The sequence below is a fragment of the Nematolebias whitei genome, chromosome 15, assembly GCF_014905685.2.
Source record: "Nematolebias whitei isolate Nwh7 chromosome 15, NemWhi1, whole genome shotgun sequence".
In the NCBI taxonomy this organism is placed as follows: Eukaryota; Metazoa; Chordata; class Actinopteri; order Cyprinodontiformes; family Rivulidae; genus Nematolebias; species Nematolebias whitei.
Window position 1 is genome coordinate 15019216 of NC_056512.1, and position 17245 is coordinate 15036460.

Sequence of the window (17245 nt, forward strand, 5' to 3'; positions counted from 1 at the left end):
GCCACTGGGACATTATGTTTAGAAAATAAACGTCTCAGTTTCTCTGAAACTCCTGCAACATATGGAATGACCACTGGTCTGGGTCCAGTGGACCTGACTTAACCTTGTTAGACTGCAGAGAGAGGTTTAGCTGAGCCTGTTCAGGCCTGCGTTTTGACTAGGCTGCATTATGAAAGGAAAACACATCGATTTGGTACAATGTTGTGATAAACCCACCTGTTCTGTTCTGTTCATGCACTCTCCATGTGCTGGCTGTGTGTCACCATCAGTTTTGCATGACATGGTTGTTTTGGCAATAATGTGGTGAAATTCCTGCCAGCTGTGACACCAGGTGCTACAGCTGGCTGCTGCTGCTCTTTGAGCTTGCCATATAAGTGCACGTACATAACTGTGCAATGTAAAATGGACACCAAGGTCTATAAAACATTGTTCATGCTGCTGTGAAGACTGGAGTTGTTTTAAAACAGCAAAGATGTCAGATCCAGCCAGCAGTCAGCTCATCAAACTGAGCTTGTTCATGAGCTCCAGCTCCACTTCAGATGGTTGTGATGTCCCTTCAAGACCTCTAATAAGAGCTGCAGCAGATGCAGTTAACTGAAATGAAACTTTTCTAGTTGTCGATGCCTCAGCTGCAGCTTGTTGCACAGAGCGATCATTAGAGACACGAGGGGGCGGCTTTCTAGCCTCGCAACAGTTGTCAGTCCTTTAAAACGATGCTTTGGACACTATTTAAAGAATTCACAGCAATGTTTCTCACAGAATCGTTGCGGAGACATTACGTAGGCCTGTCACGATAACAAATTTTGCTGGGCGATTAATTGTCTCAGAAATTATTGTAATAAACGATAATATTGTGCAGCACGGTGGCACAACTGGTAGAGCTGCTGCCTCTCAGCGAACAGGTCCCTGGTTCAAACCCCGGTCCAGGGGCCTTTCTGGGTGGAGTTTGCATGTTCTCTCCGTGCATGCGTGGGTTTTCTCCGGGTACTCCGGTTTCCTCCCACAGACCAAAAACATGCATGTTAGGCTGATTGGTAACTCTAAATTGTCCCTAGGTGTGAGTGAGAGAGTGAATGGTTGTTTGTCTCGTTTGTCTCTATGTGGCCCTGTGATGGACTTGCGACCCGTCCAGGGTGTACCCCGCCCCTCACACAGTGATTGCTGGACATGGGCACCAGCGACCCCCGTGACCCAAAATGGAATAAACGGGTAAAGAAAATGGATGGATGGATGTTTATTTGTTTGGAGTGTAGTACCTTTTTTGACCACCTGATGGCAACATAAGACTGTTTGAACCAAAAGATGGATAGTTGAGCAGAGGGAGGGCCCTTGACATCACATGGGCTGACATGGTGACATGGCGTTGTCACGTTCGGCCGTCAGGTGTGTTAGAACCCACATGCAGGAGGGTGATGAGGACGCTCGAGGAATAATAAACAATATTTATTAAACAAAACAAAATCAAAACGCTGACAGGGCAGCTACTCACAGATTAATCGGACGGACGGAACGGAAGGCTGAACACAACACCATAGAAGGACAATCCAGAGACAAAGACAAGACAGAAGAGAGCTGAATATATACACACACTGATTAGGACAATGACAGACATCTGTGGTGATTAACATGAGACACAGGTGAGAGGAGCTGAACACAAGGAGGGAAAACACAGAGAGCTGAATCAGGAAACACGAGGAAACAGAAAGAGACAGGACAAAAACCCAGAAACCCTACAGTATCCCCCAGTCAAGGGATGGCTCCTGACATCCCAAGGACATGCTACATCCAGCTTGGGTGGGAGGTGGGATAAAAGTGGACAGAGCAGGATGAGTAGACACAGGACTAAAAGAACAAAAAACCGACAGGAAAACCTGGGAAACACCAAACACAAAAACCAAAGACCCTTACTCAGGGTCAAGGTGGACGGTCAGGAGACAGACCCAGGCAGGTCTGAAGTTCAGGCGGGCGGTCCGGTGATCGTCTCCAATGAGTCAGGGGATCAGTAGGGTGGCCTGGGAACCGTCCATCCCCAGACCCTGATCCCGACAGACAGCTAGGAGACAGTTCATCTGTGGGCTGCAGGGGCATCCACCTGTGGCCACCTGGACTCAAGCAGGCGAGGACCTCTTGGGGTGGGCCAGGAGTGGAGACATCTGCAGGCTGGCCGTGAGAGGAGACTACAGGAGGGCTGGACTCTTCTGTGGTTGAGCCCAGAGTGAAGACCTTAGGTGGGCCGGGAGCGAGGACAGCCGGGGTACCTCCCCCCAGAGAAATCTTCCGCCGTTCAACCGGCGACCGAGGGCTGGGCTTCCCCCTCGCCTATGAAGCTCTCTCCTCCATGCGCTGGATTCGGGGAGGACCAGCAGTTTGCCCCCCTCTCTCAGACGATCGTGCGGGACAGCTAGGAGGAGAACGAGGAGGAGGTGGGCAGCGGGGTGCAGCAGTGTGACGAGCAGATGAGGAGGAGTGAGACGGAGAGGTTGAGGACACGGGTTTAATGGCCAGGCGGGTCCCCCAAAACGGATTCTTTATTCTCTCCTCCCTCTGTCGCGCTGAGCGGTGTTCTCCGTCTCACGAGCCAAAAATACAAAGTAATCTTCCTCCTGCTGGGTTCAGAATGGGCTCCGGATTCTGTCACGTTCGGCCGTCAGGTGTGTTTGAACACACGTGCAGGAGGATGACAAGGACGCTCGAGGATTAATAAACAATATTTATTAAACAAAACAAAATCAAAACGCTGACAGGGCAGCTACTCACAGATTAATCGGACGGACGGAACGGAAGACTGAACACAACACCATAGAAGGACAATCCAGAGGCAAAGACAAGACAGAAGAGAGCTGAATATATACACACACTGATGAGGACAATGACAGACTCCTGTGGTGATTAACATGAGACACACGTGAGAGGAGCCGAACACGTGGAGGGAAAACACAGAGAGCTGAATCAGGAAACACGAGGAAACAGAAAGAGACAGGACAAAAACCCAGAAACCCTACAGGCGTATGCTCAGTGATTTGAGCTCTTTAGCATAGCATTTTTCACACAAAGCTTTTAATCAAAACAATCAGTAAACAAGTTCTCAGCTTCTTTTTGCAGAGAAACACAACTTTTTACATGAAGGCACGGGTTTCGACAGTGAATTTTGTGGCTTCGACAGGACACAGGTTTTTTTCCCCGAGGTCAGCCTGTTAGCTTAGCTCCTAGCTTAGCTGCTTTTAATGATCCAAAAACGTGATTTTGAACAGTTAAAACAGATTTTAAAGAGAAAAGAGAAATGGAGGGGTCAGTGAAGAGCACCGGAGTTGAGCCGTGTCTTCAGTAGAAAGAGAGAGACACGAACAAACAATAAAGCCGATAAATGAAAATGAGGTTGATCATTTTCATTTATCATGCAATTAATTGATTTATTGTTTACTGCTACAGGCCTAATATTACAGAGATTTGTACTTTATTGTTTATTTTTATTTATATTTACAGGAAGTAGTCGCAACAACTGGCTGCCCATGTTGTAACTTAAAAAACAAAGTCACAAGTTTCAATTCTTCTGCTTACATCTTATCACCAGCAAACCATTTTTTCCACTATGGGAGTGTGGTGTTTGTGGGGCTTCAGTTTGTTTGTGGCTTCTCGGACTGAAGAAGTCCTTCAGATGAAGGACAAACGTCTCAGAAAAAAAAAAAAAACGTCCAGATGAGTTGACTGAACATTGTTGGATTTGTACCTGGATTATTGAGCATGAACTTCAGTGTTCTGTTACAGTTTCTTTTCTGTGGTCTGTTACTGTAACCATTTTTATATCATATGTTTCAGCTCATTCAGGAGATGAGGGCTGTGTCATTTGGATTATTGTAACTTTGATGTAGTTTTTAAAAAAAGACCTTTATTTCAAAACATTCTCCATAAAATCACACTGTATGTAAAACATTGTAACCTTTGGAATCTGCTGCAGCGTACTTCTTCTGTTTTGGTCTTCTTAAGCTGCTTTTAGCAACTGTGTGCTACTTTTACCTTTTAACTTTTGTTCTGCTACTTCTAGTTTTTGTTTTGCTACTTTTAACCTTCAGATACCATTTGCTACTTTTAGCATTTAGCTTCTATTTTGCTGCTATTAGTTTTCAATTAACTTTTTGTTTCTTTTATCCTTCAGCTATTGTTATGCTGCTTTTATGTTGTTGCTAATTTTGTGCCCATTTTAGCTATCGTTTAAGCTTTAGCATCCAATTTTAGTTTTAGCATTTATCTTGCTAGTTTTGGGCAATGATCTTAGCTTTACCGCCTGTTATTACTAATTTTAGCTAATGTTTTGCTAGTTTAGCATTTGTTTTGCTACATTTAGTCACTGTTTTGCTGACTTTAGTTTTAGCTTTATTAATTTGAGCTTTTGTTTCGCTTTTTTAGCATCTAGCTAATAGATTTGGATTTTAGCTTGTGTTGATCATATAGCTTGTGTTGAGGTTCATTGTAGCTTGTTTTGCTAATTTTAGTTTTTGTTGTACTCATTTTAGCATAGCATTGGTTTGTTTTAGCTTTACCAACTCTGTTTCAATTCCTTCAGCAAACTTTAGCAACATAAAGTAAAATAATTCAGCATTCACATCCTCAGAAAGTCCCTGGATTTCTCTCCTTCTTTCCTTCTTTCATTTGTCCGTTCTTTCATTCTTTCCTTTCATTTCTTTCTTTCTTTTGCTTGTCTGTTCTTACTTTCTTTCTTATTTTCTTTCGTTCTTTTCTTTGTTTTTTCTTTTTCATTCGTCCGTTCTTTTTCTTTCTTTCGTTCTTTCATTCTTTCGTTCTTTCTTGTTAGCTTTAGAAATTAGTGTTGAGCTTTTTTTAACACCACTAAGCGCTGCAAAAAGAACTTTTTTTTTTTTTCTCACCATGTTTCAGCTGCAAGGAGCCCACAGGACACTGACAATGACGTGAATTTACTGTCCAATAATCAATACCCCCGCCCCCCATGTGGAGAGAAAATCAATTCTGCGTCTCGTTTTCTGTCACGTTTGAGGTCATGGTGTGGGCAGCTGCTGTTGTTAAAATGAGACATGTCTTTGGGTGGGAAATGGTTCTTTTAAAGGATACATTGTTGTTTTTATTGTTGTTTTCTCGTCTGCTCGTGGCCACGTGTCCATCTCATGGTGGGAGGAGATAGGGGATGAAAGGCCAAACATTGGGTACATATCTCTGTCAAAAAGTCCTCTAAAAGTTTTGCTTTGGTTAATATGTGTGCTTTCCTGCAGGGTCCGTCTCTGAAACACAAACACTGAATTAAGAGCGTAGTTTTTTTTTCTCGTTTAGGTCAGATTCTGTGAAGACGTCATAAAGTAGACAATAAATGTGGTCATTTTGGAGTATAGAAACAATATTGCTTTTATTTTGAAATGGGTATATATTAAGCTGTAGATCAAAGTAGTTACAGCACATTTTGAAGTGATGTAATGTTCACCCGCAACTAATCACCTAAAACAGCGTTTCCTTTCTGCTGCGTGCGTTACCTAACTCCTCCTTCATTGTTCCCCCTCTCTGCCTTCCATCACATTTACCTTCCTCTCTCGTCTGACATTTCCATCTCCATCACTTTTAACCTTCTCTTTTCTCCCCCAACCTTTCTTCACGTCACCCCCTCCCTCTGTCTGTGCAGGTGGAGAGAGAAATAGCTATTCTTAAACTAATAGAGCACCCACATGTTCTGAAGCTCTATGATGTCTATGAAAATAACAAATATCTGTAAGTATCTTTGGATTACGCTCATTTTCTGCTCTCTAAAAATAAAATAAACGGCTGTGCCTCAACGTTTCCAGCAGAAACTGAGAGAGATGACAGCACGGTGTGACAGATAAAGACTGTTGTGGTTTTTCTGTCTGTCTCGTAGGTATCTGGTACTGGAGCATGTGTCTGGTGGGGAGTTGTTTGACTACCTGGTCAAAAAGGGCAGGCTGACCCCCAAAGAGGCCCGGAAGTTCTTCAGACAAATTATCTCCGCCCTGGACTTCTGCCACAGTCACTCCATATGGTCTGTGAGAAGCTTGACTCATACGATTTCTATAAGAATCACTGAGCGTTTTCCGTCTTCTTAGTTTTTACGCAGTAGAAGCTGCTACATTTTAGTGCAACAACACACGCTTTAAAAACAGACAGTAAGAAAAGACCTGCTGCTCTGGCCTGCTGCCAACATGTCAGGATTTTGCTCTTGTCTGTGCGTCTGTCTGTCTGTTGGCAACATATCTGACGAGTCAGAGGACAGATTTCATTGAATCGATAAGATAGAAAACAGTTTCTATGACGCCACTTTCACAGGTGTTTTTCTAAAACCTGGTGAGGTAGTAGCTGAGAGTCATCTACAATGTATACTCTGAGCACTAAAAGATGATGCAAGATACTGCAGTAAGATCATGTTATTCTTTAAAGTTTGACCAAATTACTGTCATTTTCCGTCAAGAGGTAATATTACAGGCGGCAGGCTTTCCTTCAAGAACTGCTCGTTCTTTAGCTTTTAAGTTGTTTATATATTAACTGCATTTAAGAAAAATGTAGTGAAACAGTTTATTTTTACAAGAAGCACACATTTTCTCTGGTAAATAGGAAACATGGTTATGCACAGCATGTATGTAAATGTAATGCCCTTATCAGTAACATTAGAACAAGTTAGCATTCATAGCATTAAAGCTAGGGATACACGATATTGAGTTTTTGGCCGATATCCGATATGTTAAAACTTATTTGGCCGATAACCGATACCGATATTTTATATACTGTATATCCCTGTGTCAGAACATAGCCTCTTATTTATTTGTATTTGCTACAAAAATTGTGTAACAGCTGTAAGAGCTGGTGACATATATTCAGTAACATTAGGGCTTTAACAGACTACTCAAGTAATCTACACATCGATTCCTAGGACATCGAGTTTTTAAATTCCACGTCGAGTATTTGTGGTGATGTCATTACGTTGCCGTTGCGTCATTGCATCATGCGTCACGTGATCCGCACCGGGCGCGGGTTACAAAATGGATTCCTCCAAGCAGACGGATGGAGCAGAGCAGGCCCAGTCTTGACAAACAGGTAGAAATGCATCAGTAGTGTGGAAATATTTCACTAAAGATGAATCTTCTGGTTCAACTACCGTAAGGAAACAGAAAATGAATCAACTTCCTGACTGTTTGGAGCTCATTGCGGACCGGTGTTACACCATATTCTGTGACCACCGTATATTGTGACCGTAGGGGGCGGTGTTGCATGCACTGTTGCAGGTCACAGAATATGGTGCAACACCGGGTCCAATCGACCGAACCAGAACCAGCTTCCTCTGACCTTGTTTCACAAACTAAAAACAAAAAATATTAATCTATAAAACTAAACCTAATGCGCAACACCGCGGGTGGGGGTGCAGGGTGGTCGACCCCCCCCCCACTGTTTTTTGTTTAGTTTTTGACGTGCCGCACGTTTCTTTCATTTTTGCAGCTTAATAATAATAAATAATAGTGTAGTTTTTCCTGTGACTTATTTGCAGTATGATAAATGGTAGGAGCATAATATACGTTTTGTTGGTCTTTTTTTTGTAACTAATAACTGACGTTTTTTTTTTTTCAGATTTATTTATTTTTTTATTTTGGCATCTTGAGATCCTATGATGTCATCAACTACTCGAGTTCTACTCGAGTTTTATTATGTTAATGTCAAGTTTAAAAAGTATGTAGTCGTTCAACCCCTAAGTAACAGCCATATGATATGCATATCATTTTAACTTATATTAAATGAAAAGTGTTAAATGTTATTTATTAGCATCAGTCACCTGCGATGGTGTCTCACTTGTGGAGGTTTGTTCCAGGTTCCTATAGCTGAGGTGTGGGATCCTCTGCACTCCTGTGCATGAAGGACAGACATTTTAAGATCAAAGTTTTTGTTTATCCACTGTGCCGTAAGACTAATCATGCTAACGGGGCTAACACGACGTCCAAAAGTCTGTGGTAAAACTCACCTAAGTGCTATCAGCTATTAGCTTCTCAATGATGTCAGAAATGACGGCTTGAAACTCGGGTAACGTTGTGTCGGAAAAATATCTCCAACTGGGGATGATGTAGCGAGGCTCAATGTAGTCCATAAATCTTCAGAATCCAACATCCTCACCAACGAAAAATAAAACTTCCACACTGCTGACATTTTGAATTTTCCTCTCCGCCGTGAGATCAGGTATGTGCGCATGACGTCATCATGTTGTGCTGCTGCTGCAGGCATCCTTGTCACTGGGTTGTCATACAAAAACAGCACCTTTTATATCGGTGAGTTAGAGGAATGGCCAATGTCCGACACTAATATCGGCCGATACCATGCCGATAATATCGTGCATCCCTAATTAAAGCTAAATTCTTCCAACATTTTCAGATCATTAAGCTTTAATAAACAGGACATGTGGAACTCAGAGGACTGCACCTGTTAGAGACCAGCTGGCAAACGGTGTTTGAATCTCCAAAATGTCTTGACAGAAGACGCCAAATGACACAAGAAGTTATTTTGTGTAATTTGTATTCATTTGCAACTTTACACTTTACGCATTGTTTGCACTTGCAAAATAAAATGTGCGTCCAATTCTATGTTTAAAAAAAGGTGCTGCTTCGGTGCAGAGGTTTTGATCAGGAAGACAGAAAACGTCCAACGTTACAGGCCCAAATGTCCAAAAACTATGTCGCTCATAAAGAATAATTTTTAAAATCTTCATTTTAAAAGTACTCTAGATTAATTCAGCTCAGTTTATTTATATAGCCCCAAGTCACAACAGAAGTCGTCTCACTGAACAAAAACATCACATACACTATAAAAGCCTGTTAGTAAAAGTTCTCTATCCAAGGAAGCCGCAGATTGTGTGGAATCTTCACTTGGTCGCAGTCTTTCATCCTGAGCAAGCACAAAGGAGACAGTGGAAAGAAAAACTCCCTTTTAACAGGAAGAAACCTCCAGCAGAACCAGGCTCAGCACAAGTGGCCATCTGTTTCGACCAGCTGGGTTTGAGAGGACAGGAAGGAGAGACAAACACAGAATGGCAGGTCCAGAATGGAGGCGAGCAGGTCTATCTATAGGAGGAAAGATAAAAAAAAACATGTTAAGAAAGAAATAATTACAAATACAAACTATTCATTTGATGAAATGAGGTCAGTTTGTCCTCTAGCAGTCTAAACCTATAGCAGCATAACTAAGGGACAGCTCAGGAAACCCAAGCCAACCCTAACTATAGGATTTAGCAAAAAGGAAAGTCCTAATCCCGGTCTTAAAACTGGACAATGTGTCAGACTCACAGACAGAAACTGGAAGTTGGTTCCACAAGAGAGGAGCCTGATAACTGAAAGATCTTCCTCTCATTCTGTTTTTGTAAATTCTAGGAACCACAAGTAAACCTGCAGTCTGAGAGCAAAGTGCTCTGTTAGGAAAATATGGAACAATTAAATTAAATTATAAACATGGGGTAGGCTGCTAAGGTGGGTACATACAGTAGCAGATCTAGGGGGATATGTTGTGGATGGAGGTGGGAAACAAAATCATTCTTACGCCCTTAAATACAGTTTTGCGCAACATATTTTTCAAAAACTGCCTTCATAAATGCGGCTGCACGGCTTGTTGTTGTGAAACTATCAAAATTCGGTGGGATGGCGACTGGAACTTTGTCCATTTGCTCACAATTTTGAGCTGCTAACTAGTCCAGACAGTTTCAGAACATAGATGCTACCTTAAGGGTTTTGTTCTTGTGTTTGCATGTGACCAGTCACAGAGACCTGAAGCCGGAGAATCTTCTCCTGGATGAGAAGAACAACATAAGGATAGCAGACTTTGGAATGGCCTCGCTACAAGTCGGAGACAGTTTGCTGGAAACCAGCTGTGGGTGAGTGTCACGATTTTATCAATAAAATAAACTGTGTAACTATGTGTATAAAAATGTATGTTGGGTAAAAATATCCTCTATTTATGTTGCTCAAAGAAGCCACACTCGATGACAGGAGAATATTTTTAACTGGTTTTACTTGCAAGGGCAGACTTTCACATCAGGTCACACAGATGTACAGAAGTTCTACACGCATGGAGCCCAGTCATGAGAATCTACCACGGGCAGTGTGCGAGGCTTGTTTTTATAACCTTATCAGCTCACAGACAGACTGATGACCTTTGACTGCCAGCTGCACCTGCAGTATCAAACCAGCTCCTCATCCAGCTCTCTCTGTTAAATCAAACACATGGTTCATGGGCAGTTAACATTCTCAACTATAGTAGTTAGAAACATCCATAAAACCTTGTCCTAACACTGTAGTTCCACCATCTTAAAATAGGTGTGAACAATCAGCATCTTACGTGTAGATAATTGTTTGAACAACCACAGTTTAGAGAAACAGTTTAACATAAACCAGTCGAGCTAACGGCTAAAACCAAAGTGGATTACTGCTAAAGGTGTCCTGATACTAGTTTACTTCAGACTGAGTACAATACTGAGTACTGATACTGCATTGTTAATGTGTTACAAATGACACGACTTTAGAAACACGTGTCTTTTATTAAGAACACAGCAAACAGTCTGCTCTCTTGTGCTTACGTTAAAATAGCTCTAATCTCTGGACTTTATTTAGTTTTCATCCTCTATTATTTGCAAACTGGAAGAGGAAATGATGTCACCGAGTGTAAAAGTGAGAGCCTGTTGGTTTGAAGCGTTGGGGTGTTTTTATGAGTACAATAACTGTGAATACTTGATGTTGGTGCCCGATACTGGTATTGGTGTCACAACACCATTAATTACTGCTGTCATAAAATGGTTCCAGTCTCAAAAATCTCAGCGTTTTAAAATGTCATTTTATAAACTTTTACCGTTGTTTCACCGAGACGAGCAGCAGTAGCTAACTGTAGCCCTTCCAGCAGGGATCTCATCATGTCTTAATAACCGTATTTATTGAATCTAACGATGTAAACCTTTACAAAATAATGCTTGCATTAACCACCATGACATTCTTGAGAGTGGACCTGTTATATGATGGCAGCAATCAATTTGGTGTTAGCTGCATTCAGCTAACTAGCTATAAGCAGTTCGGTTCAGTCACGATTCATCTAAATTAAAAAAAGCTGTTTGTTGCTTGTTAAGTCTTTTTCTCTTCTTTTTCCTTTCAGATCTCCTCATTATGCTTGTCCAGAGGTCATTAGGGTGAGCCATGTCCCTCTCAGTGTGAATTTATAGCATGTGAGTGTTTGCAGGCCTAAGAGGTATCTGTGTCTCAGGGGGAGCGGTACGATGGTCGCAGGGCTGATGTTTGGAGTTGTGGAGTTATCCTTTTTGCTCTTCTGGTGGTAAGAAGTTCCTCTTTTCTTTTCTTATCCACTTCTACAAAAGGCTGACAATCATATAACTGCCTATGTTTATATGCGCTGTCTGTAAAACATCCCATGAACCAGAGAACAGGTTTTACTGAGTCTCCAAACATTTAATCGTTAATGGATGTAAAGCAACTTTTCATGTCAACCTATTTAAACATGGTCACATGAGGCAACTGGCTATAACTCAGTCATTTTTACAGATATTGAGCTACAGTTTGGTGTAGGAGAAGCTGAAGAATATCTCCAAACTATACTCTGAGCACTAATGGATCATACTGGATATCTGTTTAAAACATGCATGCTACATGCAACATGGACTCTTATCAGTTCGTGCTGTTTAACAGTGGTCATTGTGAACTTTCAGGCCAAACTACTGCCCATTAAATTGTACAGAGTAAAGTTTACCGTATTTTCTAGACTATAGAGCGCACCTGAATATAAACCGCGCAGACTAAATTTTAAAAAACGACTCAGCGTGAAAGACTGCTACCTCTGTAGCTTTTTAGCTAGCATGTCTGTATTGTGCACCGCTAGCTTAGCTCTAGGTCAGTGCCAGCAGTAGTCGATGGAGTAGGCAGGGTGATCAGTTCTGTTAACAGGGCCGGGCGCCCTCCTTGTATAATGGCATGGGAAACACTGCAGACGTTACACAAAGAACTTAAATAAAACTAAGTCATTTATTAAAGAAAGAAAAATGTCGATGTGGCAACAAAGTTACAAATACTCTGGAGACAGAACTTGAATAAAACAACCGTACCTGTGTCGTGGAAACCTGCAATGCAGACCCGGTGTCACAGAGACTGAATAACTACAGCAGGGGTAAATGGAAGGTGGAGGCGGCTGGGTGATTACAAAGTGGGGACAGGTGAGAGTGACTGACAGCTGGGGAGGCAGGCTCATAACACAAGAGACATAGAACATAAACCACAAGCAGAAAAAAGACTAAAGGATGAACTGAAGGACTACATCAATGGGTATGTTTACATGGACATAAGTAACCGGATCAAATGGCCGGTCGGAATAAAAGTGTGTCATGTAAACACTCCGTTCGGGTTATTTTTTGTGTATTTGGCGTGATCCGATATAATTTGTGATCAGAACGAAACGGGTGGTTTACGCCGATCCGTAACCCGATCGGTGCGCATGTAAACGCTTGATCTGTTCGTTTTTATCTGATCGTGAAAAACTGACCTGACTGCGCATGTGCGACATTGACATTTCCGCCTGGCTAATGCTAATAATGTTAGCATGTCAGGGAAGTAAAACTGGTCGGTGAGCGACACAACATTTCTACTAGAAACTTTTAAAGAGCTCAAAATTATCTGTATTACCTGTAGCTCAGTCAGGGAGTGCAGTAACGTCTCCACCATCATTAAAACCTGTCGCGGGTCCATTTTGGGTGCTCAGGTTTGTTCACGTTCACCCGGAAGTAGAACTTCTTCTTCTGTGTTTTTTTAATGAGAGTTTACCACTCTGCACATGTCAGTACTGCTGTTCAGAACAAAGCCCGCTGCATGTAAACGCTTGTCATGAACAGATTGTGCCCATGTAAACAATACATTTGAATTATTCAAACAGAACACATTTCAATCCGGTCAAAGAATTCTGCGCATGTAAACATAGCTATTGAATAACAAAAAAACAGACTATGACGTAATTTAAAACACTTTACATGAAAGCAAAGCAAGAATAGCAAGTTCAGATGAAATCCTGTTTGTGTCAGTAATGTAGAAAAGTGTTTTTGGTCCCAGTAGTTATGTTTACATGGGCGTAAGTAATCAGATTAAACAAACTGCGTCATGTAAACGCTGCATTCTGATTATTCCTTGTTGATTCAGCTTGATCCGAATGAATTTGTAATCTGAACGAGACGAGTGGTTTCTGCCAATTCGTAATCTGAATGGTGTGCATGTAAACACTTAATCTGATCATTTTATTCTGATTGTGGAAAACTGACCTGACTGCACATGTGCGACCAATGTCTACCTCACGTATTTCCACCTGGCTAGATGTTAATATGTCGGGGAAGTAAAACTGATCAGTGAGCGACAACATTTCTGCGAGAACCTTTGAAAGAGCTCAAAATGATCTGTATTACCTGTAGCTCAGTCAGGGAGTGAATATGCCGAATATATTTGGGCAAGCATGACAGCTCAGTGGTTATCACTGCTGCCTCACAGCAAGAAGGTCCTGGGTTCAATCCCCAGTTGGACCTGGGGTCCCTCTGTGTGGAGTTTGCATGTCAGGTTGCTTCAGGCTCCCCTTGTAAAAGTGATCTGTAATCTTAATGGGATTTGTCTGGTTAAATAAAGGTTAATGAATAATACATTTCAATCAAAGAATTTTGCACATGTAAACATAACTAGTGATTACAGGAAGAGTCAAAGGTGGATGTATGAAATGCCAAATAGGTTATAAATTCTGCGTACAAACGCCCTTATGGCAAGCTTTTTTGTATTTATTTTAAATACCAAATATAAAGGGTTACTTGGCCCATCAGTTTGCCACCTACAGCACACCAACACTCATGTAGGTGAGAAGCTGGGGGAACAAAAAAAAAAAAAAAAGAAGAAACCACGTTAATTAAATCTGTTATTTTCACATCCCCTGCTAGGGTGCCTTGCCTTTTGACCATGACAACCTGCGGCAGCTTCTGGAGAAAGTAAAGAGCGGAGTTTTCCACATGCCTCACTTCATTCCTCCAGACTGCCAAGCACTGCTGAAAGGAATGATAGAAGTCAATTCCAACAAAAGACTTACGGTAAGAACAAAAATATATAAATATATTTATAAAGCCTGCTTGTACCAATTAAATTAAATAAAAAGTAACACACGTTCTCTGTCACCGTCATTAATCAGATAAACAAACAAACAAACAAGCAGCAGCTTCATCTACAGACAGAGTGACATTACGTTTTCTCTCTTGAAACAGAACAATGTGTTAAATTGTAGAGACTCACCTGCAACACATGAAGAGTTGTATCAGCTGCAGCTCCTTCCTCCTCGTGACTCCGACATGTTTACGTTTATCTCCATGGTTCTCTCGTGTCGTGTCGGTGATTTTCAAAGCTGCATGCTTCTCATTTTTTATCTTTGTGAAGAGCTCCCACTCTTTGGAGGACTTGGGTCGAACAGTTTTCGCTGCGTCGGTCATTTGTAAAATTTACTTAATTTCCTTTGAAAACAGCCCCTGCTTTGCTCCCCCCTCACTCTGTTCAACTCGCACTGCAGTTTTTTTTTTTCAAACTTTATTCAGTCAGTCAGCATTGACAATGAACTGCAGGTGAACAAAACGAAACGACTCCGCAGCGCCGTGAAAGATGCATAATCGCGCGACACAACGAATCGAAAACGAAATTCGTTGCCAACGCTTTTAATCATCGATTTTTATCGATTTTTATCAATTTTTATCGATTTTTATCGATTTTATCGATTCGTTGTTGCAGCCCTATATTGCACATATGCCCGAAATTTGGTGCTCACAAACACAGAACAAAAATATACTTTTCTTCACCTGTCTCTCTTATTTTACTCACAAATAAACTCATTGTGTGCTGAAAAGATAAGTCATTGAGACAAAATTGTCAGTGTATAGAAGGAATGGTATTTCAGTGTTTTGTGAAAATTGTGGACAGTTTCTTTATATATACACATGTATATATGTATATATGTATATAAATATATATAAATATATATATATATATATATAGGGCAGCCCGGTGGCGCAACTGGTAGAGCTGCTGCCTCTCAGCGAGCAGGTCCCTGGTTCAAACCCTGGTCCAAGGGCCTTTCTGGGTGGAGTTTACATGTTCTCTCCGTGCATGCGTGGGTTTTCTCCGGGTACTCCGGTTTCCTCCCACAGACCAAAAACATGCATGTTAGGCTGATTGATAACTCTAAATTGTCCCTAGGTGTGAGTGAGAGAGTGAATGTTTGTTTGTCTCGTTTGTCTCTATGTGTCCCTGTGATGGACTTGCGACCTGTCCAGGGTGTCCCCCGCCCCTCGCACAGTGATTGCTGGACATGGGCACCAGCGACCCCCGTGACCCAAAATGGAATAAGCGGGTAAAGATAATGGATGGATGGATGGATGGATATATATTTATATTTGATTTTACTGTTATTTGCATCACATGTGGAGCATGAGGTGGAACTACCGTATTTTCTGACATATACGTCACATCTTTTTGCATAAATTTGCAACTCCTGCGACCCATACACCAAAGCAACAAATTTTTTTTTTCATATTCATAACCCATTTTTTGACCGACATCTGACGCTTTCATTCATTCTGACATGAACCAGATTAAACATTACCATTTGCAGCCGCTAAAGGCACAAGAGGACCCTCTAGGCTTTTGACAACTACCCCCCCCCCCCCCCCCAAACATGCACTTAGAGACAACTGAGAAAAACTTAACACAAGTGCCCCCAAACAGAAAATCCTATTTTGCAGATTACAAACTGCAGGTAATAAAAATATTCAGACTAAAATAATGGAGCAGCAGAAAGAAAACTTGTGAACAGGTCAGGTCTGTGCAGTCTGTCAGGGGAGTCAACCCGGCGGAGGATCCCCCCTCGCGGGGAACCTTCTCCTGTGTCTGGCTGGCTCCCGCCTGGCACGTTTTCTCCACAGCTGTGCGCCATCCATCCATCCATCCATCCATCTATCCATCCATCCATCCATCTATCCATCCATCTATTCATCCACCCATCCATCCATCCATCCATTCATCCATCCATCGCAGCTCTGGCTGTGAGCTCTACAGCCTTTCTCTGCTGCCGGAGCTGGGAGGAAGGCTCTGTGGCAGTGCGCCACCCATCCATCCATCGTGGATCATGTGCCTCGCTGCCCACTTCCTCCCCCTTCCTCCCCCTTCTAGCGGTGGAGGAAGGGGGCAGCGAGGCACGTGATCAGACTTTTTCTTTAAAATGCAAACATAAATAAATAAATAAAATATAAATGAGAAGGTTTGGGCTGAGCTCACTACTTTTTTCTCATCTTACCAACTCAAAAAATAAAAATGAAACACAGTGTTCTCATTTTAAACTAAGAGCATTAAATCAGAATCAGCTTTATTGTCATTGCACAGAGCACAATGAAGTTACATTTCAGTACAGCCCATGTTGAACTTGGGTAGACGGAGTGTCTGAGGCTGCAGCGTCTGAGAGACGCTTCTTTTTCATTACATGAGGGAAGAAGGGAAAAAAAATCTCATCTCACACTGTGTGCCTGCAGGACACAGTGTGAGGCTACAAAAATCCCCAGCACATAAAACAGCAACTTAAATAGACGTGTGTGTGCTGAGGGAGGCCAGCGAAGGCATAAAAAGGTTCACAGGACAAAGAGCAGAGCAGGGACGGAGCGGAGGAAAGAAGCGTCTGCCTTCGCCGAGGGCAAGCGAGAAAAGAAAAACACATTAGCTGGGACCATGTATGTGTACGTTATTTCAACCTGTGTTTGCCACTTTAGCTAACCAGCTGCTGAAGATAACGATTTATTTGCAGCCAAATTTTGACTGCCTCAAAAGGAACTAATTCACTGCTCACTCTCAAAAACAAGCAAATAAACAACTAGGCTTGTATTCAGAATGAGATTAAAAGGGTTCCTTGACCTCAGGAGAGCGTCTCAGTTTGTCCAAACCATAAAGAAGACATTAAAAAGACAGCAGGCGATAAAAGAAGAGCCAGCCCTGGGCTTTACTTTGAAAAGAACGTCCATGAAACCTGACAGAACCTTGTCGAGGACGGAGGAAAACGGACCACAGACACAACCGAGCGATGGACCTGTATATATATATATGTGTGTGTGTATGTATTTATGAATATATACATGTATGTACAGTGTATATATATATGTATGTACAGTGTATATATATATATATATATATATATGTTT

At 41.9% G+C, this 17245-nt stretch overlaps 1 protein-coding gene across 1 annotated transcript in view; it reads left to right on the forward strand.

The window, feature by feature from the left end:
* Positions 1–17245, forward strand: part of LOC119421971 (serine/threonine-protein kinase BRSK1) — a 48886-nt gene that overhangs the window by 5491 nt on the left and 26150 nt on the right. Inside the window, exons 3-8 of the mRNA XM_037689327.1 lie at positions 5645–5730; positions 5876–6016; positions 9758–9874; positions 11143–11176; positions 11251–11319; positions 13961–14107. Coding sequence (XP_037545255.1) covers positions 5645–5730; positions 5876–6016; positions 9758–9874; positions 11143–11176; positions 11251–11319; positions 13961–14107 — 594 coding nt within the window. The remainder of the gene's footprint in view (positions 1–5644; positions 5731–5875; positions 6017–9757; positions 9875–11142; positions 11177–11250; positions 11320–13960; positions 14108–17245) is intronic.